Consider the following 24450-nt stretch of genomic DNA (forward strand, 5'->3'; position numbering starts at 1 on the left):
GGGGCTCTGATGTGTGAATTGACTTAGCCCAAAGTCACACAGTTCTTAGCGGTGGAGCCAAGACTCGTTCCCAGGTCTCTGACTTTGTCCAGTGCTTTTGCCACTGTACTCTGGTGACGGGATGTTTGGGGTAGAGGGAGGGAGCAGGTTTAGAAGAAATTCTCTCAGTCACACCATTGTTTTCCTCCTCATTACCCCTGGTTTTCAGGTAATGAGAAGCACTTCCTCCTTCTCTGAGAGCAACAGTTGAATTGTGTAAGAGTTTCACAATGTCGTTTATAACGAGAGCCGCAGGTCTTTTGCAGGTATAACTTTTCATCTTTTATCTAAGCTTCTCCTTTCCTGTATCTGAAGACTTGCAGGAAACATGTGTGAGGAGAGAGGCGAGGAGGGAGGCAGCTGGGTGGTCCTGGAGTGGCTCTAGTGGCCTGAGTGGAAGGTGCCAGGGGCTCTGCAGGTGCCCTGCTGGCCTCGCCCTGCTGCCCCGCCACAGATGACACTCACATGCCCCGGCCGGAATGCTGGCACCCAGCTTTTAATTCTGGTCCTAGGACACAGGTGTTGGGGAGGTTGAGAATGATCTGTTGGGGCTTCCCTGGTGGCGCAGTGGTTAAGATCCGCCTGCCAATGCAGGGGACACGGGTTCGAGCCCTGGTCCGGGAGGATCCCACATGCCGCGGAGCCACTAAGCCCGTGTGCCACAACTACTGAGCCTGCACTTTAGAGCCTGCGAGCCACCCTACTGAGCCCGTTTGCCATAACTACTGAAGCCCACGCACCTAGAGCCTGTGCTGTGCAACAAGAGAAGTCACTGCAGTAAGAAGCCTGTGCACCACAACGAAGAGTAGCCCCCGCTTGCCACAACTAGAGAAAAGCCCGCGTGCAGCAACGAAGACACAACACAGCCATAAATAAATAAATACATAAATCAATGGAAGGATCTGTTTGCAGGGGCTCCAGAAATTCTGGTTGGAGGTGCTCAGGGCCTCTGCGGCAGGACCCGCAGGGCCGCACGGGTGCAGCTCTTGGTCCAGAGGGTCAGGCTGCCTTAGAGCCTTGTATTCTCCTGCCCACATGTGGCCCCCGTCCATTTCTCCCTTCACTCCAAAAGACAGGGACCACATCTCTCCTTGAGACGGGAGGTTTCTACAGGCACACCTCGTTTTATCACGCTTCGCAGATGCTGCGGTTTTTTATAAATCAAGGGCCTGTGGCAGCCCTTTGCTGAGCAGGTCTGTCGGCGCATTTTTCCAACAGCGTTTGCTCACTTCCTGTCTCTGTGTCACATTGTGGTAATTCTCGCAATATTTCAGACCTTTTCATTGTTGTTATGTTTGTGATGATGATCTGTGATCAGTGATCTTTGATGTTACTTATTATAATTATTTCGGCATTTTTTAAGCAATAAAGTATTTTTTAATTAAGGTTTGTACATTGTTTTTTCTTCCTTGGACATAATGCTCTTGCACACTCAGTAGGCTACAGTGTAGTGTAAACATCGCTTTTCTATGCACTAGGAAAGCAAACAATTCATGTGACTCGTTTTATTGCGAGATATGCTTTATTGCGGTGGTCTGGAACCAAACCCGCAGTATCTCCCACGTGTGCCTGTATACTGTCTATAACAGTAGGGGTGTCCCGAGGTTGTCCCCAGATGCCTCCACAGGCCTGGTGTCTTCTGGATGGTGCGCCGTGAAAACACGGCTTGTAAACATAGTGTAAAGAAGAATTGAGCACATCTAACTGGAAACTGAGATCAGCACGTTTATTGAGGAGCAGCTGCACGCACGGCACCGTGCTCTGACTGGTAATAACGGATTGTTGGTGGTGGTTATTGATGGTGAAAGACGGAAATACTGACCCTGGCAGAGTCACTTCAGTTCTCTGTGCCTCAGTTTCCTTTTCTATAAACGGGGAACATAATACCGTCCACCTCAAAGGCTTGTCGTGAAGATTAAGTGAGTTAATACGTGTCAGGTGCTTAGAGAAACACCTTGTGCAAAGTGCTTGGCTCACATTAGCCATTATTGTACGATTGGATCAGTGTCATTGTACACACCAGGCCGTCATTGAAGTACATCAGCCTTAGCTGTTGCTGTCCTCATTCTCATTATTATTACATTTCAGACATGTGAGCTTTGGAAATGAAAATCATCGAAAATAAGAATTTGATAAAGTTTTTGGTCTTCTACAGTCATATAAAGACAAACGTTTTAAATTTTGGACTATAGCAATCCAGCTTCTGATTACTTTTATTTGTGATTTAAAACTATAAATTAGGTATCCAATTCTATTTCAATTTAGTGGCTTTTTTATTCATGTGCCAATTGATAATTAAAAAGATTCTAAGGGGTAAAGGTGAAATCCAAAAAATGTAATCTGCTATTTTTATGGGAAGTTCCTTTAGAAAAAGTAGTTTTTACTTTGCAAATTAGGTGTTTTTGAAAATGAACTTGTTCTTAAATAAACTATGTAAGTAAGTTGTTTTAAGTGAGTCTCGAAAATACGCTCTTTGCCTCCCTCTTGGGGAGGTGGGTGGAGTTTGGAAGAAAGGAGAGTGACTTGGAAAGGGTCTCCTTATAACGCTCGCACAGCTTTGAAAAAGGAGCTAAAAACCAAACAGTTTTCAATAATGTAGGTTATTTTCGGGTGCTTGAAGTTGTAACTTTATTCTTCTTTACTTACATTAAAGAGACTACTACTAGACTATTACTCAGGTAATGCAAGTTATTTTAAAAAATTCAGACAATTTAGAATTCTTTCTTGGTAACTCTAAAAATACTAGGAAATGAGCCATAAATCTGGTGTTAATGCAGAACAAGGTATGGATATGGTCAGTATTTAACCTTAGCAGTCAGAGTGATGTACAAAAAAATCTGATCGTCTCCATTCTTTAAGTAATTAAGAATATGGTATTAATCTTTATCTGTGAAAAAGGATTTTAAAACACGAATTATTAAGCAGGGAGCTCAGTACACTAACTGATTACTCAAGAAAGCCTTTAGCCGTAGCAATGTCATGTCACATCATCCTGGGTGTTGATTCTCCTTGTTCTCGTGTTCACTTCACTCTTCCTGTTTTCAGTGATTTAGCCCTGCGGAACTGTTTTCTTACCTCGGACTTAAATGTGAAAGTGGGAGATTATGGAATAGGATTCAGCAGGTACAAGGTAAGCCAAAGGTTTAAGGGTCCTCTCCTTGACCTGATTGAATTTCATGCTCATGAAGTGGTCATATCACGAAATGCCATGCCTTTTTGGAAAGCGGGGTAAATTATTGCTACCTGTATAATAAAATACACGTCATATAGATATTTCTCTGTTACATGTTCAGTAAAATTTCAGCTCAAATTCGGTAAGCTTGGGATTTGGATTTTAAAACTCTGTTATAATTATATCCCCAAAGAAAATAAATGAAGTATTTGAGATTTTTATTCGTGTGTGTTTGTGTAGCCCAGCTGAGTGAGGTGCCATAATGTGGGGCAAAAAAAATCACGCAAATGTAAGGCAGTTCTTTGTCCACATGGTAGCTCTAGCGTCTTGAGCGCTTGCTGTATACCACCCAGGCACTATGAAGTACTTGCCTGCACGAGCTCATGTAATCCTCACTGTAAAGGGAGGTAGGTGCGTCTTCCTGATCTTAACGGATCAGGAAGACGGCTCAGTATGTTTGTTGCTTGCCCAGAGTCACAGAGCTGGTAAGTGGTTGAACGTGGACTCAGCCGGTCTGTCTGATTGGAAAGCCTGCGCTCTTACTCATTAACCGCCCCACTCCCCTGTTCAGGGGTACGGCCCAGCATATTTTACAAGATGTTTTGCTCAGAGTCTGTGTTCTGTGCATCAGACACGGCGTACCTTCCTTTTCCAGGAAGGATGACTGAGCAAACGTTCATGGCTCAGAGACCAGCTCATGAGGCCCAGGAGGCTTCAGGGAAACCCTCACCCACCTTCTGCCCAGAAAGTCGGTCTCGTGCCGCCTTCTTTTTCTGACATGTTTTTTTGGGGTGGAGTTTGTGTTTTCTGAGAATGACCTGGAATTAAATCATTGAGCTCACTAAAAGTGTTATAAAATTCAAAATTCTGTATGCTTCCTAACAAAACAGGAGGATTATATTGAAACAGATGATAAAAAGTTTTTCCCTCTGCGATGGACTGCTCCAGAATTAGTAACCAGCTTTCAAGACAGACTACTAACTGCAGATCAAACTAAGTATAGTAATATCTGGTATGTATTGATTTATCATTCTGTTAGGCTTTTGTTGTTAGCAAAGTCCTGACTTCTTTCTTCTCAAGTACTTTCTTAAGGGAAAGTAATTGAATAAGACGGAGGAACACCAGAGTGCCTGATGGTGTGAAAAAAAAAAAACAATTTATTGACATCATAGCAATTATCACAGTTGCCATGATGCTGTTAACTTTTCTCTTACCCATTTGACAGTAATAATCTCCGTAAAAGCAGGAACCAAGGCTATTTTCTTTGCCTACCACAAGGCCTGGCTTATAATAGATGTTTAGTAAATATTTATTGAAGTGAATGAAGAAACAGAAAGGTTTGGACCATTATGTAATACTGAGATGTATGTCAGTTTAATGGAAGTTGAAAAAATGTACCTGAGTCTTTAGCAATTTCTATTACAGCTTCCTTAATTTACGTCTACACTTTTTTGTGTTATTGTCCTGCTTTTTCTACTTTCTTTTTCTCTTCTTGCCTTCTTTTGATTTTTTTTAAACTGGTTTTTCCTCTTAGCTTGGGAGCTGTATACTCTATTCCTATACTTTTATTGGTTACCCTAGAAATTATAACATGTATACTTCACTTAACTTAGTCTAATAGTAGTTCTCATCTTGGCCCTGTTTCTGAGCCATACAAGGACCCCAGGCTACTTTAACGTACGTTAACTTGGTTTAGTTTTACTCTACACACACACATGCGATTATATGTCATTATTGTTGTGTATGATTTTTTTCTTTTAACCCCACAAGACATTACTATTATTTTTTTTAGCATCAGTGTTTGTTTAGGTTTATCCATGTAATCAAATCACTTTGCTGTTTTGTTTCGTTTTTTTTTTTTTAAATCTCAGACCTTCCATCTGGGATCAGTCTCCTTTTGTCTGAAGTATGTCCTTCAGAATTTCCTTTAGAGAGGTTCGACTGGTAATAGAGTCTCAGGTCTTTCTCCGTAGGTCTGAGTGTACCTTTACTTCGTCCTCGTTCTTGAAGTATATTTTTACTTGATGACAGTTGTCTTCTCTCAGCATATTGAAGATCTCACTCCACTGGCTTCTGGCTTCCATTGTTGCTCTTGAGAAGTCAGCTGTAAATCTCCCTAAGCTCTTTGGAGGTGACGTGACGTTTTCCTCTCTGGCTGCTTTTAAGCTCTTCTCTTTGTCTTTTGGTTTTTGTAGCTTCACTATAATGTGTATCGGTGTGGATTTGTTTGTTTTTCTGCTTGGGATTTTTTTGGCTTTTCATATCTTAGGTTGTTGTTCACAGCCCTTATTTACCCTTCAAATACTGCCTCTGCCCTGTTTTTTCTCCTTTTGGAAGTCTGATTAGATATGTGTTAGACTTTCTTGTTCTGTCTTCTGTCTCTTATCCTCTCTTTTATATATTCCATCTCTTTGACTCTCTGTGCCACACTCTAGATAATTTTTCAGACCTGTGCTCTATCCACTAATTCTCTCTCTTTTTAAAATTCTCTCTTCAGCTGTGTCTATTCTTCTGTTAAATCTCTCTGTTGAATTCTGTAGTTCAGATATTGGCTTTTTGGTTTTAGGAGGTCTATTTGATTATGATCCACATCAGATAATTCCAGTATCTGAAGTCTTTGTGGATTTGATCTTGCTGGCTCTTGATGGTGGTTTGTTCCCTTGGGGGCTTTTTTATGGTGAGGATCTTGGAAACCTAGAATTGAGAAACATGTCTCCAGAGAGGGTCCACATTTGCTTTTGTCAGGTACTTGGGTGTCCCGTCATGTAAGGGACTACTCTAATCCAGGGCTTTATGTATCCAGCTCAAGATCTTTTAGAGCACTCAGATGGTGTGAGTTTGGGCTGTAAGTCCAAGTGAGGGCCAGCTCTGTGGTTACAGCTTCTTTGGGACTGCACTCCCCCGCCAACACACACACACGTACTCACGCTCCCACACGTCCACTAATTCACAGGACCTCAGTGCCAAGGCAGCTTGCCTTCCAGGCCCCTGAGAAAGGCAGGGGGCAGGTTTATTCCCACTGTGAGGAGGTCTCTGTGAGACCCCTTACCTTGTGCAGGCCTAGGGCTTTGGCCTGTCCACCGCCACCATCACCCCCACTGAGCCTGGGACACCACAGACACAGAAGCGCAAGTTCTGTGCTTCAGCAGATGCTGCAGTCAAAGATGGTTTTAGTGTTCTGCTTAGTTCAGTAAGCTCTAGATTTTGTCCAGGTAATTCCCTGCTATCTTATCTGCTGTTTGTTGTGTTTAAGAAGTTGCTTTTCACGCTTCATTCATATTTGTACTATTCTTGCAGGGTGATTGGCCTGAAAACTTAGCCTGCGTTCCCAGAGACAGAGCCTCCCCCTTGTTTCTGACGGGTTGAGCAGCCTCTGGTGGCAGGGCTGGCAGTGGCGCCAGCTTCCATGAGAGGCAGGGACCAAACTGCCCTGTGCCAGGGGTGAATGAGAGGGTCCTCTCTCAGTGAGTTTGATGGAAGAGGGGATAAGAGCTACAGGACGTTTTTCTTCCCAGAAGAAAGAGGCTTGCCTGGTCCTCAGGGAGACACAGGCCAGTGCGAGGCAAAGAGCTGGAGAGAAGGGAATGCTGGCGGTGGCCAATGGCACTTGTCCCCGAGGAGACTGGGCGGGAAAGACTAGGGAATAGAGAGCTGCAGGGCAGGGTGGGCACACGTCTCCTCTTTCTATGTGGCCTGTGCCAGGAGAAAGGGATGCTCAAGGAAGATGCTAGGAGTCGGGGGAGTGGGGAGTTGAGAAGAAAACCCATGCTTCACGGTCTCTGAAGAACTGGGGAGGGGATTGGTTTGGGAACAGGCCTTGCTGGGAGAGAGAAAGGTAGTTACATCGGGGATTTGGAGAAAATGAGGCAGGTAGAGGTACGTGCCCAGGGTCAAACCAGGCTTCGTGCTGATAACACTCGTTTTGCCCCTAATCATAGGCCACCTTTGTGGGCTTTAGCATTTCATGTAAACTTCTTATTTTCCTCGGTCAAATAAATTGTTAATTCCCTAAAGGCGTTGACAGTGTCTTAAACTTCTTTGTATCCAAAACAGCCCTCTGCCCCTAGCAGTTGTGTGCCAGGGAAACTTCTCCCATCTTGAATTGGATTGGGAGATTTGGGTCCTTCCCTTTCCTTTGGTTGAAATGCCCTCTCCACGTAGATACTGAATATGTTGATTTTTCTCACTGATTTGTGAGGTTAGTATAAGAGAGTTTAACTCATACGTTATATTGTACTCCACCACGTCAAATAGTAAACTTGTTTACTCAAGTACGGCTCATTATTCACACAAGCATTCTGGTGGGTATAGTCACGGAAACCATCAATAGCCAAACCTGGCTGGACGTCAGAACCATGAGGGAGCTTTTAAAGATGCAGCCACACCTGCATCCACCAGCGAAGAGTCCTCGGGGTGGGTGGGGCGGGGAGGGTCCTAAGTACCAGCATCCGGTCAGCCAGGTTTGGGAGCTGTTGCAGAAAATAGACTGTAATATGCGGCAGAAGTGGAGGTGGTGGGAACGAACGCAGGGATCACACAGAGGAAGTGGAGAGGAAGTGTCCCTCTAGCTTCAGCCACAGAGGCCGTTTCCATGGGGACAGCACTGGGCGCGCGGGCGAGTGGGCCGGGTACTGCGAAGGTTGCCCCTGCCCGTGGTGACGGCTGTGCACCTGGAGGTGGTGAGGGGCTCGGGCATGTGGCCGCTTCTGGCAGGGTAGTGGGGGGCATCCTTCCGAAGAGCAAAAAGCCCCAGATACTCAGGAATAGCTACAGCAAGAAATACACGGGGCGAACAGGGAAGGGTTGTTCGTGTCAAGATTTCCGACGTTTACTGCTGTCGTGAATGGGATGTTTTTTCCCCCACCAAAAATCTCAGAATTCAGTGTATTTACCTTGTATCTAGCTGTGTTGCTGAACTCTTAAAAGTCATTGTGATGATCTTTCTAATTTCTTGAGTTTTAAGGTTGACGGTCATATTCGCTTCTCCGTGTAATCATGCCTCTTAGCTCCATCTCATGTTTTTTTTGCATTGGCCAAAATTCCTAAAGTAATATATTCCGTTAGTAAATCTGAGGAGGTATTCTTGTGGTCCTTATTTTAATGGAAATGCCTGCTTTTAAAATCACGCTAAAGAGCGATCTTCAGTAACCGTGTCAGTAGACACCTTGTGCTTGAAATTACTAGTGACTGTACAAGTAAAAATGTAGGTGTTAAAACTTCGACATCCGAAGAGGGAAAGAAATAACCGTGTTCTTTGTTCTGCAGGTCCCTGGGTGTGACACTTTGGGAGCTTTTTGAGAATGCCACTCAGCCTTATTCCAACCTTTCCAACTTAGAGGTTCTCAACCAGGTCATTCGAGAGAGAGACACAAAACTCCCAAAGCCCCAGCTGGAGCAGCCTTACTCTGACAGATGGTGGGTAACTTCACATCACGTTCTTTTCAGAAGATGAGGAAATCCTGTCTGCATGGGTCTTAGTTATGTATTCTCTAATTTTGAACAGTAAATGTTATAAAAAGCAATCGTTTGTATATTATTCATGACTGATCTTAGAATTAACATCCATTTTTTTACTGTAATGCTATTTTTAGAAAATGTGTAGAACAAGCAGGAATTAGTGTGTTACCTGCAGTGAGAAAGACGTTAAGTCTGAACTAATTAGGAAAGTCAATTCTAAGGGAGTTTCCTGTTGTGGAATTATTTTTAAATGAGGCTGTTTGTTCAAGTGATAACCCGACGTGCAAGAAGAGAGACGGGTGGCATAGACATGATCATATTTAAATTGGCACATGAGGCTCATTTGCATAATGTATGTTGACATTTGCAAAACAAATTTACTTCTTATGATGCTCCAGACCAGTTCTTACTCGGTTTCCAATTAGGATCGGGCTCACCTGTGTCAAGGCCTCTGTCTGCGTCACCCTGTGCCCGGCTGATGTTGCCCCTGGAGCTCGGTGCCCCTCCGTGTGGGCGTTGCTCAGCCCCCCTACTTGCTAGAACTAACTCACCCAGAATAACTGGACATTCACGCTGTAAACTTAATACCATGACATCGTCTTTGTCTTCCCTTCCACTCACGGCAACAGTTTAAGATGCTGGCCGCATTCAGCCAGCCCTTCGAGGACCAGCTCCTGGTTGCCGCCGTCTCTGGGCTTCTTTCTCTACTCTTTCCCTCCACCCTCAGCTCCTTTCATGACCCGAGGAAACCATGTGCTGCAGGAGATCATGGTGACACTTTTTATTGGGGGAATAATTAGAGATTAGTCACAACAGCATCTGTCTGTGTGAATTCTTGCAAAATAAAGTGAGTAAATCTCAGAACATTAGATACGTGCATCCTTTACTAAGCAGAATACCTATGGCAGTTGTGTTAAGAGGAGAGCGTTTTAGAACTGGTTCTAAATTCGGTGGCTAAGTCTCTGGAAAACGCCAGAAGAACAGATGACAAAGCAAAAGAATTGCAGTGACACTGTGCAGTGTCCTGAGGACACAGAAATCTGTCTCCATCCCTTTCACGCTGATATCACCGTGAGCTGAACCCCTTCAGGTGGTCGGCAGTGATTAAAGTGTCGAGGCTTCTGGGGTGTTGAGTTGGCCCAGGGGTCCTTGTGAGGTCTTTCCTTATTTTAAAACAATTTATCATCTGTCCGCTAATCACCTGTCTGTGTTGCTCAGGTATGAAGTCTTACAGTTCTGCTGGCTGTCACCAGACAAGAGGCCGGCGGCCGAGGATGTGCACAGACTGCTCACCTACCTGCGGATGCAAAGCCAGAGGGACCCGGAAGTCGACTTTGAGCAGCAGTGGAATGCACTCAAGCCAAACACAAACAGCAGAGATGCTGCAAGTAACGCCGCCTTCCCCATCCTCGACCACTTCGCCAGGGACCGGCTCGGTCGTGAGATGGAGGAGGTCCTCACCGTGACCGAAACCAGCCAGGGCCTGAGCTTCGAGTACGTCTGGGAGGCGGCCAAGCACGACCCCTTCGAGGAGCGCGGCCGGGGCCCCCCGGACGAAGCTGTGTCCTACACCGGCATCTTCTTTGCCACCGAAGCGTTTGAGAGTCCGCTCTCAGATCCCGGGCCCGGGAAGCAAGATGACAGTGGCCAGGACGTCCCCCTGCGGGCCCCCGGAGTAGTGCCTGTCTTTGATGCCCACAACCTTTCCGTCGGAAGCGACTATTACATCCAATTAGAAGAAAAAAGCGGTAGCAACTTGGAGCTGGATTACCCACCTGCACTGCTCACAACGGAAATGGATAATCCAGAAAGGGTCGGTGACACAGCATCCCAGCCTCTGACCCTCAGGAATGTCGAATTAGAGGAGTCCAGTACAGATGAGGATTTCTTCCAGAACACTACAGACCCCAAGGATGCCAGGGTACCCGAGGATGTGCATGTTACCAAGGGCCCCGAGAGCCCTTTCGGCAGTATATTTAATGATCTTGACAAATCAGAGGCTTTGCCCAGTCACCAAAAAATATTTGACTTAATGGAACTAAATGGAGTCCAAGCTGACTTTAAGCCGACCACCTTAAGCTCCAGTTTGGATGACCCCAGAGAGTCGGTAATCACGCACCACTTGAAGAAAGAAAAGCCCCGTAAGCTTTTTGACTGCGAGCCTCTTTGCTCATCGGAAAACCTCGTGCACCAAGATGGTTTCGATCAGTTGGATGATGAAGAATTGTCAGAAAACTTTTTATTTCTTCAAGAGAAGAACTTACTGAAAGACTCCTTGTCCAGCAAAGAACATATAAATGATCTTCAAACAGAACTTAGAAATGCTGGTTTTCCTGAAACCATATTAGAAAGTCCGAGTAGGAACTCTCTAGATGCTGAGTTTAAGTTTGCTGAAAATAAACCAGGCTCTTCTTTGCTGCAGGAAAACGTCAGCGCGCAGGGCAGAGGCCCGGGCGTGGCGCCCAAGGACGGCACTTGGGACGCGGCCTCGCCGCCTTGCCCGAAGGCGCAGGTACCTCCTACCTCGCTCGAAACAGAGGGGCCGCCTCACGATGTCGCTCCAGGTGTGCCCCTGAAGCAGGGCGGAGCTAAGCCCACGTGTTTGGATGTCGGTGTCCGTGAAGACGGTGTCTGCCGAGAGGTAAACCCAGACTCCACGCCTGCCCCGGTGGACACACCTCCCGCCGGCGACAGGTCCCGAGACCTGACTCCCCAGAGGGAGGGGGCCTTGAGACTGACCCAGAGCGACTCAGGCCTTGTCCACAGCACTTTGGCCAGTAAGGTGAGTATAGGGAACAGCCTTCCAGAACTGAGGCAGAGCTTACGAAGTCAACCACCTTTGGAAGACCACTGCCGTCGAGGCCTGCCCGAGAGGGCCTTAGAGGCCGCGGATGCTCTGAGTCAGCTGGGCTGTAAAGATGCTGCTGCAGAGGAGCGGGGCTTGGTGTCTGCCCTCTCCTTGGACTCTGCCAGTCAGGACAGCCTTCTAGAGGACAGCTTGTCGACGCCCATCCCGACTTCGGAGCAGTCCGTGGAGACCCCAGGCTCCCTGGACTCGGTGGATGTCCGTGAGGTTTTACTGGGCTCCTTAGGCCCTCACACGCCACAGAGACTCTTGCCCCCCGATAAGCCTGCGGACAGTGGCTACGAGACGGAGAACCTGGAGTCCCCCGAGTGGACGCTGCACCCGGCCCCCGACGGCGCCATAGCCCCCGACGCAGGCTCGGCGGGCGACGGCGTTCGCGGGGGGCCACCTCCCAACCCCATCATCGTCGTCTCAGACGCAGCCGATGGCCACAGGGGTGCAGAGATCACCTCGCAGACTTCTGCCCCTGGCTGCCAGGGCTCGTACCGAGACTCCGCTTACTTCTCAGACAATGATTCTGAGCCCGATAAGAAGTCGGACGGGGTCCCGGGAGCCTCGGCCTCGGCCTTGGGAGCAGACCAGCCCCTGCCTGAGCCAGGCACCCCAGAGCAGAGTCCCAGCCCCCCGGACGGCTGCCTGGAAACCAGCAGCAGCCAGCCTGGCCAAAGGTGTCCCCCTGCTCGGCAGAGCGCCAGTCACCTGGAATCGAGAGAAGCGGCAGAACCAGCGCCCGCTGGCGCTTCCAGGCAGATGCATCCCCCCGATGACGGTGAGGCCGGCAGCCCCTCAAGTCTGCTGAACTCGGAGCTCAGCAGCGGGGATGACCTCGAGGCCCAGGAGGAGCCCCCCTGCACGCTGGCTTCCACCGGAACCAACACCAACGAACTCCTGGCGTTTGCAGATGCCCCCCTCTGCTCTGGCAGCCCAGCAGCCCCGATGGCGGAGAAGGCCTTGCGCGACCACTCCGAGGGCCCCAAGCTGAAGGAGCCAGACGTCGAAGGGAAGTACCTGGGGAAACTCGGCGTGCCAGGGGTGCTCGACCTCACCGAGGACGGAATCGACGCGGACGAGGAGGACGAGAACAGCGACGACTCGGACGAGGACCTCCGGGCCTTCACCCTGCACAGCCTCAGCTCCGAGTCGGAGGACGAGGTGGAGCACATAGTGCCTGTGGTCCTCAGCCGTGAGGACGGCCGCCACCTGCGGAGCCTGCTGAAGCCCTCAGCCTCCGCGGACCAGCCGCCCGACGACTGGAAGAAAGAGAAGAAGGCGGTGACGTTTTTCGATGACGTCACAGTCTATCTCTTTGACCAGGTATCTGTTGTCTGTCACCTCCAGGTTGTCCTGCTAGAGAATTCCAGAACGTGTTAGGGGAACGAGCGTGCTTATTTTTTCTGATTGCCGTTTCGAGGCCACGGATTGTTTTGTGATAACTCAGGAAAAGGAATTTGGGGTTGGCTACAGTGTCAGTTCCAAGAACACGCAGAAATGGGGTTTGCACAGGGAACTCCTGTTACATTACAGGAAGAAGATCTGCATGCCCTTCCTGGGTGTCCTGGCAGAGTCCTGCTGAAGTCGCTAACCCTTTCCAGACCAGATTTTTATACTCTGACAGTCGGCAGTAATGCCCAGCGTGCAGGTGCTGCTTGAACTGTCCGAGGCTCACGTGTAGCCCTGGAGACACCGACCAGCAGCCCTGCCTGTGGAGTGGGGACGGGGACGGGGCAGCAGGACAGAGTGTGTGGCCCTCCCGGCCAGGGGCTGGCCCTGCCCTCCTCCCTGCGGTTGCGCAGGCTGCCCGCTGTCGCCACTCAGGGGGCCAGCCTTCGGCCTCTTTAAAAATGAGGCAGCCTACAGTTCAAGCTTTTTTTTTTTTTTAAATGTTCTTTGTTGACTAGTCTTCGTAGCCCTTGAATTTGCTTCTTGAATCAGCTGGATTGTAAGTGAAGCGCCCGTTCTGGAAGGCGTGGGAGTCCTTGTTGGTTTCTTCTTGGACCTGCTTGCCCTCCCTTTGTGTTTAGTCCTTGGAACCGAGACCCTGGTATCTCAGCCTCTCGTTGAGCATTGGGCCTCTTGGGCCCCACACCTGAGGCTCTGCCCACACCCATGGGGGTCCTGGGTGCCGCCCCGCCTCTCCCCTGGGAGCTGGGTCTGCTTTCAGTTGCTCGTTACTTTACGCGTTGTCGCTTCTGTGTGTTCTCTTTCTACAGTGTCGCTCAAAAAACTTTGAACTGTGGCGTGTGGGGCAGGGAGGGTAGAGGTAGTTAAGTGTTTGGGAAAAGAAAAAGTAGACTCCCGGCCCCAACCTCAGTTCACCAGATCTGTGAGAGGGGCCGGGAGGCTTATACACATCCCAGCTTCAGAACCTGAGGGCTCAGGGAGCCTAGGAAACTGGTTTGCCATTTTTTTTTTTTTTTTTTTTGCGGTACCGGGCCTCTCACTGCTGTGGCCTCTCCCGCTGCGGAGCACAGGCTCCGGACGCACAGGCTCAGCGGCATGTGGGATCTTCCCAGACCGGGGCACAAACCCGCGTCCCCTGCATCAGCAGGCAGACTCTCAACCACTGCGCCACCAGGGAAACCCCTGGTTTGCCATTTTTTTACTGAGAGTGGAAGAGAGAAGGGATCACATGGCCCCAGATTTTGTGTTTTGTTACCAGTCGTTCGGATTCACGTAGCCCTTTCTTCACCTTCTCTGTGAACTTGAATTGTACCGAGACTTCACCACAGAGCAGACGATCTGTAGGTGGGATAGAAAGAGTTACAAAGTGTGTGCCGTGAGCAGTGGTGGGTGAGGGCTGGGGAAGATGTCTGGGGGTCTAGTTGCAGCAGAGGGATGAACTCAGCTCCCGTGGAAGCCCCCGCCTGGGCTACAGAAGGGCTGCACTCTTGTGACGACTTTGTGGGGGGGGTGGTGTTTTGGTGGCTTCAGAAGACAGGGCAGGATGGCATGAGATCGAGATTCAAGGCATGAGAATGAAGGTACAGAAATCAAGTGTAAGACATGCTTAGTAGACGTGAGATTTGAGAGGCTTAGTGTCGTAGAGAAAGTTGGGAAGTGGGTGAAGTCCTGAAAGTCTTCCTTTCTGTGATCTCTAGTAGTTTTCTCATGCGCTCCACGCAGTGTCCTTGGAGTAGCAGCCCCCTGCTGGCTCAGGCTGACGGCTGGTAGATTTTCTCCTGCTCTTACTGTGAAGTAGCTTCAGTACCTTAGCTCCAGAGTTTTAACTGAGCACTCCTGGGTTTTGGCAGTTCTGTGTCTTGGTTATTTCACTGTTGGTTCAGCAGATGCTTGGCGAACACTTACTGCATGTAAAGCAACTTTCTTGTGAAATCACGGCACAGTGAGTGAGCGGTCTGGGTGCCGGCACTTCACGCTCAGGGTCTCCTTAGCTTCCCCACACATCGGTGGTCTCCCATGTGCCTCTCGTGGGCCCTAAGTGAGCCTGGGGGGGTGTTTGACCCTCAGCTCTCACACTGCCCCTTCCGGACGCACAGTGTTCTCAAGGCCAGAACGGTGGACAGTGATGCTTGCTTACAATTAACGGGACGCATGGCTGCCCTCCAGCCTGTCACAGGGCAGATAAGCTCTGAGCTCAGGCTCATGCGTCGCAGCGCTGGTCATTGTAACGACGGGGCCGGGGCTCGGCAGTGTGGCCTTGGAGCCGTGTAGAGCCATGCTCGGGACACCTGCGTCATAGTCTTACAGCCAGGAGCCCCCAGAGATGTGAGGTGGACTGCCTGTCCTGGGGCACATGGGGAGCCTGGGGGCCTGTGTGCTGCTTTTCTATATTCACAAAAATATTCTACTGGGATTTTGATGGGAGTTGCATAAAGTCCATAAATCAGTTTGGGGGAGAATTGACATTTTTACTATGTTGAGGCTTTCAACTCATGAGCACAGTACGTCTCTCCATTTATTCAGTTCTTCTTAGTGTTTTGTAGTTTTCAGCAGACAGATCCTCTGCGTGTTTTGTTAGATTTATACCTAAGTATTTCATTTCTTGGGGAGCTAATTTAAAAGGTAATTTTAAAATTTTGGTTTCCATTTGCTCCTTGCCAGTATATAGAAACGTGATTGACTTTTTTCTAAATTAATTAATTATTTTTTTATTTTTGGCTGTGTTGGGTCTTCATTGCTGCATGCGGGCTTTCTCTAGTTGCGGTGAGCAGGGGCTACTCTTAGATGCGGTGTGCGGTCTTCTCATTGTGGTGGCTTCTCTTGTTGCAGAGCACGGGTTCTAGGCACACGGGCTTCAGTAGTTGTGGCTTGCGGGCTCTAGAGTGCAGGCTCAGTAGTTGTGGCACACGGGCCTAGTTGTTCCGCGGCATGTGGGATCTTCCCGGACCAGGGCTCGAACCTGTGTCGCCTGCATTGGCAGGCGGATTCTTAACCACTGAGCCACCAGGGAAGTCCCTCAACACATTTTCTGATTTTCCTTGAGACTTTTCCTTTGACCCACAGATTATTTATAAAAAATATTGTTTAATTTCCAAGGGTTGGAGATTTTTTTTTTTTTACCTTTCTGCTACTGATTTCTAGTGTAATTCCATTTTGGTCAGAGAACATATTTTGTAGGGTTTCCACTCCTTTAAATGTGCTGTTTTGCTGTAGAGCCAGGATATGGTCTATCTTGGTGAATGTTCCATGGGCACCTGAAAGAGTGTGTATTTTGTTTCTGGTGGGTGGATTGCTCTATAAATGTCAGATGCAGTTGGTTGTTCATTTCTTCTGTATTGTTGCTGATCTTTCTGTCTACTTGTTCTGTCTATTACTGAGAGAGAAGTGTTGAAGTCTCCGGCTATAATTATGGGTTTGTCTGTTTCTCTTTTCATTTCTGTCAGTTTTTGCTTCATCTGTTTTGTAGTTCTGTTAGCTTCATACACATTTAAGATTATTATATCTTCTCGGTGAATTGACCTTTTGTCATTATATGATGTCATTCTTTATTCCTTTCTCTGATATTCATAAAGCTACTGTAGCTTTCTTTTGAGTAGTATTTGTATGATGTCTCTTTTTTCATCCTTATACGTACCTGCATCCCTGTACTTGATAGTAGTTTCTTGTGGAAAGCACATAGGTGGTTTTTAAAATCTATTCTGAAACTTTTTGTCTTTTAATTGGTATTTTATGCCACTTACATTTAATAGAATTATTTGTATTTGGATTTAGGTGCACCATTTTATTCAGTGTTTCTGTTTGTTCCTCTGGTTGTTATTTCTTTTCTTCCTCTTTTTGCTTTCTTTTGGGTAATTTGAACAATTTTTAGAATTACCTTTTATCTATGCATTTCTTACTATATGTCTTCTCTTAGTGTAGTTTTTGGAGTGGTTCTTGGGATTACAATGTACGTACTTAACTTTTCACTGCCTCCTTAGAATCAGTGTTTTACCATTTCAAGTGGAATATAAGAACCCCTGTACCCTGTGGGCCCTTCATCCCCCCCTACCCCTTTTCTTCAGGTTGTCTGATGTGTCATATGTTTATTCATCAAAAACCCCATCACACAGTGCTCTATGCTTTACTTCTAGTCATCAAACATGTTTTAAGAAACTGAAGAGGAGAGGAATAGGATTATATTCACTCAGATAGTTACTACTGTTCTTTTTTCATTTCTGATGTTCCAGGTTCCTTTTTATTATCATTTCCCTTCTGTTTGAAAAAGTTTGTGTGGCCTTTTTTTTTTTTTTTAACAAATTCTCTTAGCTTTTCTTCATCTGAGAGGGTCTATATTTTACACTCATTTCTTAAGGATATTTTCTCTGAACATAGATTTCTGAGGTGATAGTTCTTTTCTTTCAGCATTGTCCCTGGCTGCTTTCAGGAGTTTTTTTTCTTTGTCTTTGGTTTTCAGTAGTACGATTATGGATTTCTGGATTATGGGCATGGATTTCTTTGTATTTATCTCATTTTAAGTTTGCAAAGCTTCCTGAACCTGTAGTTTTATGTCTTTCACCAGATTTGAGAAGTTTTCAGCCATTGTTTCTTCTTTTCTTCTTCACCACACTCTGTCTCTCTGTTTCTGGGACTCCAGCGTTACACCTTTTGGTAATATCCTAGTATATGGGCCCTGAGGCTCTGTTCTTTTCTTTCCCTCCAGTGTTTGCTTTTGTTCAGATTGGATCATTTCTGTTGATCTGCTTCACATTAACTTATTCTGTCCTCTCTCATGTCCATCCTGCTATTGAGCCCACCCAGTGAGTTTTAAAATTTTGGTTATTGTATTTTTCTGTTCTGAAATCCGCAATTCATTATTTTTATCTATTCTTTTGCTGAGACTTTTCCATTCATTTCCAGTGTGTTTTCCCATACTTTGTAAGAGCATATTTATAATTGTTCTCAGGTAATTCCAACATCTAAGGACATCTTGGCATTGGCATCTGTTGATTGTTTTTTTCTCCTGGGAATTGAGGTTTTCCTTATTCTTTGTTTGCTGAGAAATTTTAGATTGTACCCTTATTATTTTATCCGATTCTGTGCCTTGTTTAGATTCTATGGATAATGTTGATATTTTCTTCTTAGAAGGCGTCGACCCAGTTGGGTTCAGGTCACAAGTTCCAACCAGCCTTCTGGGGATTGGGGTCCCTTTCAGAGCCTTTGTTGTGCCGTTTGAACCTGTCCTGTGCATGTGCCACCCCCTGGCCAGACTGGACCTTGGCAGTGGTCTTCCTGAAATTCAGTTCTCAACGCTTTGGTGTGCTGTTTAGGGTCAGATCTACCCTGAGCAGCTGGGGGTAAGCCAGGAGCTCATAAACAACCGATGGGATCCCTTTTTTGAGCTCCCCCTCCCTGGGCTGTCCAGTGTCTTGGCCACTCTCTTCTTGGTCCTCCGGCCAGAAGGCTGGGCTTTGGGTTACCACAGTACGCTGTGCAGCTGCGCAGTGGGAGGACAGGGAGGGAAAAGGCGTGTGGGTTCTCCAGGCAGAGAGGAAGCTCACCGCCCTCAGAATTACAGGTGCCTGCCACCCCGGCTGCTGTCACCCAGGATTGCTTGGGCTGGGAGCAAGAGAACAGGGGGAAAAAAGCAAACCCCTGGAATTTCCTCTCCTCTGTCTAAGCATCAGAAGACCCCCCCGCTTCCTGCATCTGGAGCCAGGACCCAAGTGGCGGGGGTGGGGTTGGTTCACCGCTGGCTTGGTGTCCTTTGACTCCAGCGCTCTGCCCCAACCTGCCTGCTGCGTCTCCTCCTCCGAGGTCTCCCGTGGCCACTTTGTATGTCTGCCCGGCACTTAGACCCCGTTCCACGGGAGAGATGGGGCACGGACTCCCGGCCCACCTTCCCCAGGGGTGGGAGGGACAGGTCACAAATGGTCAGCGAGGGCCCCTGCCCCAGGGCTCCTGAAAGCAGGCGCTGGCTGATGGGAACTTATGTTGGGCTTTTCAGGAGACCCCGACCAAAGAGCTGGGCCGCTGCGGAGGAGAGGCGTGTGGGCCGGGGCTGAGCAGCCCCACACCGTCGTCAGGCTCCCCCTACCCGAGCAGGTGCATGAATTCCGAAAGTTCCACTGATGAAGAAGGTATCTCATTGGCAGGTTTAAAAAGCAACTAAACTTGAGTGTGATGTGAGCTGTTTCTGAGGATAACTTCACGTGTCGCCCTGCGGGTGTGGGGTGGGCAGCTCTGCCGTCTGCACCCAGGGTGGTCTGTGCCCCTCTGAGCCCACCTGGACGCCTGCACTGCCCTCTCTGTTCCTTAAAACGAAGTCATGAAAGGAGAGTTACTTTTATGTCTTACTTCCAGGTGGAGGCTTTGAATGGGACGATGACTTCTCCCCGGACCCTTTTATGTCAAAGACAACGAGTCACCTCCTCCGCTCCAAACCTTCCCTTCAGACATCCAAGTACTTCTCCCCGCCGCCGCCGCCCCGGAGCACGGAGCCCAGCTGGCCTCACGGGGCGCCCTACTCCAGGTTCTCCATCACACCCGCCAGCATCGCCAGCTTCTCTCTCACACACCTCACAGACTCGGACATGGAGCAGGGAGGTGAGCAGGGTGCGGAGCCAGGGCAGGGCCGGCTGCCCGGGAACGGGGTGCTCTCCCGGTGCTGGCAGACAGAGCTGTTCGAGTCTTTACGAAGAGCTCACAGCCTTGGCAGTGTGCTCCGGGGCCTCGGCCCCCACTTCCGGGCTCCGTCTCTGCCCTGCTGGGCCCTGTGGCCCTGGGGCTGCTCTGCCACCTTTCTTCTCCTTTTTCCCTTTGTTCTGTTAGCTCCCAACCCCCATCTCTCCTTCTCTCCCCCAGAGAGGAGCAGCTCTTCAGAAAGCTCATGCTCTGAAGAACACTTGGCTCTGACTTCGGGCTTGAACCCAAATGCACTCGGGCCCCTCCCCCGGGAATGTTGATTTTGCCATTAAGTCCTAGTCTTCGTGTGCCACCAGAGGGCCCGGGGGAGGGCATGGGCCGGGCACATTTGAAGTAGTGGTATCTGAACATATGGATCCTTTTTTCCCCACAACTAGATTGAAGATAAATGTTAATAGGTACACTTTTTTGATGTGAAGTTTGCAGATCAAATAATAATAACTGCGGAATATAAAGGCTTTTATTTGTGTTTGTCCTGGGTTTAATTGTGCCGATTAGATAACGCCCATGACCTAATGATCTGTTGGGGGCAGATGTGTGGGGCTCAGAGCCAGTTCTCTCCCACGCCCAAAGCATTGGCATTGAGCCGCGTGTGAGCCGCGCAGATGTGTCTGCGAGGGAGCCTGGCAGGTGCTGCTGTCGCAGGAAGCGGCGAGCGGCCGGGCAGGTGGCTGAGAGCCACACTTCTAGCTTCAGTTCCTCTTTCTGCAGCGAAGCTCAGACGCCGTCCACACTGTTTTTATCTGTGACGATCGTTTTAAAACACAGCTTTGCTTGCTCTCTCCTAATAGGAAGCAGCGAAGACGGGGAGAAAGATTAGGTGATGCTAAGGCACCTCGGGCCCAGGCGGCTCCCTGGCGGCGGCGTTTCCGGCTGCCCAGTGGCACCCACTCGACAGCTGCTGACACGGGAAGCGGAGGAGGACTCAGGAGGCCGAGGGAACGGCGCCGCGGGACGCCCGGCCAGGCGTGGTCTCCCAGCTCGTCCAGAGCTATTTGCTGCCCTCGCCACCCCGCCAGCTGGAAGGGCCGGCACTCCTGCCGTCCGCGGGGAGCCTGAGCCTGGCCAGCGTGGGGGGCTGTCGTCTCTGGGCGGTTTCTGGTTCCCATGTGGGGTGTTCTCCGCGTCCGCACCTGTGCATCCCGTCCGTGCACAGGTCCCTGAGGACCACGATGGGAATTGGCACCAGTGAGCCATATTTATTGTTTTTAAAGAAATCACTAATTGCTTTCTGTAATTGCACTGTGGATAAATGTCCTGAGAGTCCCTGATATTGTACAGAATCTTAAATTATTCAAGGAAAATAAGGCAGGTCAAGCTGGTGCTATCCACTAGTTTGATTTTTTTTTCTTCTGTTTTATAGTTTGTTTGCATGGTACTTGTAAAGCTTAAGTATTTTGAGTGTTATGCTGTCTTTAGAAATTGTTGGAATTGTACATATGGTACTCTTTCGTAAATGATAAATGATTCTGAATGTTAGTGTTTTATGTTCTTATAGGAAATATTTTTGATGAGTCCAAGAAGACTGCTCTGTTCTGCTGATTGAATGAAACACATTTCTGTCTCTTCTCTCTAAGGTGGTTTTTTCCTTGTTGCAGTTGAGGCTTCTTTGAGGGGCTGACGGGTCTTGCAGCCCCTCTGTGTGATTCTCCCACCCTCCCCTCCCCCAACTTTTAAAAAACGCTTTTGGTAAGAATCGACAGGTGGTTCCCAGAGCTCAGCTTGGTTGGAACATCCAGGTCCCCCCGTTGTCCCCAGAGGCCGCGAGGCCTCCTCCCAGCTGGGCCCCAAGTCACTTCCCCTCAGAGCCGGCTGTTCTGCTTGGTTTCTAGAAGCGCAGACAGCGGTGGCTTGAGGGCCCTTGTGTGGTCACTCCTCCCTTCAGGAGCATAGAAGCGGCTCCACGGAGGGCCCTGGGGGCCGAGGACGGTTTGTGTTCATTCTGTCTGTGCGCTTGAGGTGTTGAGCTTCTCACAGCCCCCAGAGCCAGTCCGGATCACGTCCCGTCCATGTGTGGCTGGTCTCTGTAACCGAGGCGATACACTACATCCTGCAGCCGTGAGGACGACGGAGGAGCCTCCACAGCCAGCACGTCCTCCTGGTTGGGCCCTCGGGCAGCCCGAGTGGCCGTCGCCCCCAGACGCCGCCCCGGGCTCATCTGCACTGACCCCCGCCTTCTGCGTTAAGCCCCCAGTTCTCCCCTTGCTCTGAAAGGACCGAGTGTGTCCAGTGCAGCCTCATGATGTTGGCAGGTGTCGGGTGTTGGTAATAAAAAGCTGACCTCATTCTGCGGCCCTCGAGTTCTGCTCTGCCAGCAGCATGGCAGCCAGTGTATACGGGTGGGGCCTTGGGGCTGGGTCCCCGCACACCGGCCCCTCACCCCAGGGGTTTCCGGTGCTGACGTGCTTTCCCGACTTGAGCGAGAGGCTGGGATGACCCTCCAGGCCCGCCTGGGGCTGCAGGACATCGGTCACGGGAGCTTGGGGACCCGATGCAGGTGTGTGCGCCGGCTAGAGTTGACATAGTAAATTGTGACCTATGTTATCAATTCTGGCTCGCCCCCTTTTTATACTAGCAATGACTTTCCAGAGCGGCAGGGGTGCCCTTCCCCTCCCCCGGTGTGAGCACAGAGCACTGCCAGAGCCGGACCCTGGGACGTGCATGTTGAAAACACAGTTAACAGGGCATTAGGAGGTGATTTTGCCAAAACTGTCATAACTCTCAACTTCTTGCTCTGGAGACTTCCAGGGTTTTCTGAATTTTTACACCTACCAGTCTTGGTTAAAAGAAAAATGAGAGGCAGTTACACTAGTTTTTTTAAATTTACGGGTTTAAGGAGTTCAGATCTAATGACTAAAATCAAGTGGATCCATAGACTAGATAGTCTTCTACAGTCAGCCTGTGGTAAATTATTGATGCTTTGGGGCTGTCCATTTTTCACTATGATTAAGGAGATTTTTAACACCATCATCCCCATTTTAATTTATTTTAAGGTCTGCATCACTCTGATACAATGAATTGCCAAAAACATTTTATACAGGGAGCTAGGGGTGGGGCTGGGTTGGAGTAGCAGGTCTTAGTGTGGTGTTGCATGGTCGGGTAGATTTTATATTTATAATAAACATGGGAATTAACATGTTGTTTTGAAATCTCAAGTAATACACAGGAAATTATGTAGATTAAAATTTTCTGCCCATTTTTGAAATGTCAGCATGTGCTTTGTTGTTTGTTTCAGTTTTCTTTTCACTCGGTTACCAGTAGGTGGGTTTGTAAACCGCTTTTGTTCTAATAAGTTACACAATGAAATAGTATCAGTGGAATTCTCTAGATAATGTGGGTGAGGTGTGTCATACCTGGTTCACAACGATATTTCCTGGCCTCCTTTGGGATCTGTCTTACTTTGGTGGAGTTTACGTATCTTAAGTCCTACAATAAAAATAATCTAACCTTCATCTCCTTCCTAGCTAGATGTTAATTTGTGTTATCAAAGGACTTGGTCATAAGCCAGTAAGAGCAATGTAGAAAAAGTGCTCCCCCAAAATCCTTCTGAAACTTGGACTGTGCGTCTGGGTAAGAAGCCATTCATCTTAAGGGTGAAGAAGCTCCAGGAAGCTGAATGGAGAACAGAGTATCTGTTCTATTTTTGAGTGTACAGGCGATTGTTTCTATGAAAATGGGTTTATCTAAGAAAGGTGTTGGTATGTTTTGCTGCCCTGAAACCCCTTTCAAAGCCTCCTTCTTTTATTAACACTTTCCACAGGGTGTTCGTGGGGTTAATGACTTTCTGTACGTTTGTCCTGAGGGCCCAGGTGCAAGGGAGGCAGCTCCTGGTTTTACTCTACTCAGCCCGTCATCTGAAAATTCCAGAAGCGAACCAAGTGTGAGGCTGGAGATGCCGGGCTTCAGTTACGAGGGGCTTCAAAATATTAGCCTTAGGAGAAGTAGCCTTAAAATAAGAATGGGTGTACACAGTTACTTCAAGTGTAAGTCTCAAAAACAACGTTCCTAAGTAGTAACAGGGTTGGCCCAAGCTTTGGCTATCAAAAAGTAAAACACTCTTTGGTATGTAAATTAATTCTTAAAAGATGTGTGGACAGTATTGAATCGCCAACAACCTGTTATTTGAATGGCTGGAACATGGTTAAGTTCAAGTTGGCACGGGCGTAGATAGACGGTAACAGCGGCCCGCTGTGAGTACCCACTGCTTCATTCCAGCCGCAAATGAGGACGCATGGGGCCATCCCACCTCCGAGGTTTCCCTGTTGTGCTTTAACACAGTTGTAAGAGGTTCACGGCAATATAATAGTTAATGAACTTTCAGTTTAAATCGTGTACATTTTTAAATTGTAAGATTTTTACTGTATATTGATGCATAGTGTGATTCAATAAACTGCTTGTAATTTAAAAACTATTTAATATTCAAAATAAATATAGTTATATATTTATAGATTCTGTTACCGCATTGATTCTGTGTGTTTTCCACGGTGTAAGGCCTGGGGTGGGCAGTCTGGCACTGCCCCACTGTGGGTGCTTGGCGCCTGCAGCCCTGGGTCACTCACTGCCCTCGTCTCTAGAGATGGGATGCCCTTTTCTGGGACAGACCTAAACCCCACGCACCCGAGAACACGAAGATTTGCATAATCACCGGAAAACCAGCATGGACTGTTTGTGCTGCCGTAAAGCGTACCTGTGATTCAAACATGGATGAATTTCAGAAGCATTTTTTGGTTTTTTTTTTTAGTATTTATTTACTTATTTGGCTGCACCGAGTCTTAGTTGTGGCACGCGGGATCTTCGTTGCCGTGTACGGGATCTTCACTGCGGCACACGGGCT

The 24450-nt window shown here is 48.3% G+C and overlaps 1 protein-coding gene across 4 annotated transcripts in view; it reads left to right on the forward strand.

The window, feature by feature from the left end:
* Window positions 1–24061, forward strand: part of LMTK2 (lemur tyrosine kinase 2) — a 173914-nt gene extending 149853 nt beyond the window's left edge. For all 4 annotated transcript variants that reach the window (XM_019930678.3, XM_019930676.3, XM_019930677.3 and 1 more), the window contains 7 exons: window positions 3085–3169; window positions 4102–4223; window positions 8477–8626; window positions 9887–12848; window positions 18919–19051; window positions 19275–19517; window positions 20408–24061. In XM_019930678.3, the coding sequence (XP_019786237.1) occupies window positions 3085–3169; window positions 4102–4223; window positions 8477–8626; window positions 9887–12848; window positions 18919–19051; window positions 19275–19517; window positions 20408–20436 (3724 nt within the window). In that variant the 3' untranslated portion in view covers window positions 20437–24061. The remainder of the gene's footprint in view (window positions 1–3084; window positions 3170–4101; window positions 4224–8476; window positions 8627–9886; window positions 12849–18918; window positions 19052–19274; window positions 19518–20407) is intronic.
* Window positions 24062–24450: the final 389 nt, after the last annotated feature.

This window comes from Tursiops truncatus, chromosome 15, assembly GCF_011762595.2.
Source record: "Tursiops truncatus isolate mTurTru1 chromosome 15, mTurTru1.mat.Y, whole genome shotgun sequence".
Taxonomy (NCBI): Eukaryota; Metazoa; Chordata; class Mammalia; order Artiodactyla; family Delphinidae; genus Tursiops; species Tursiops truncatus.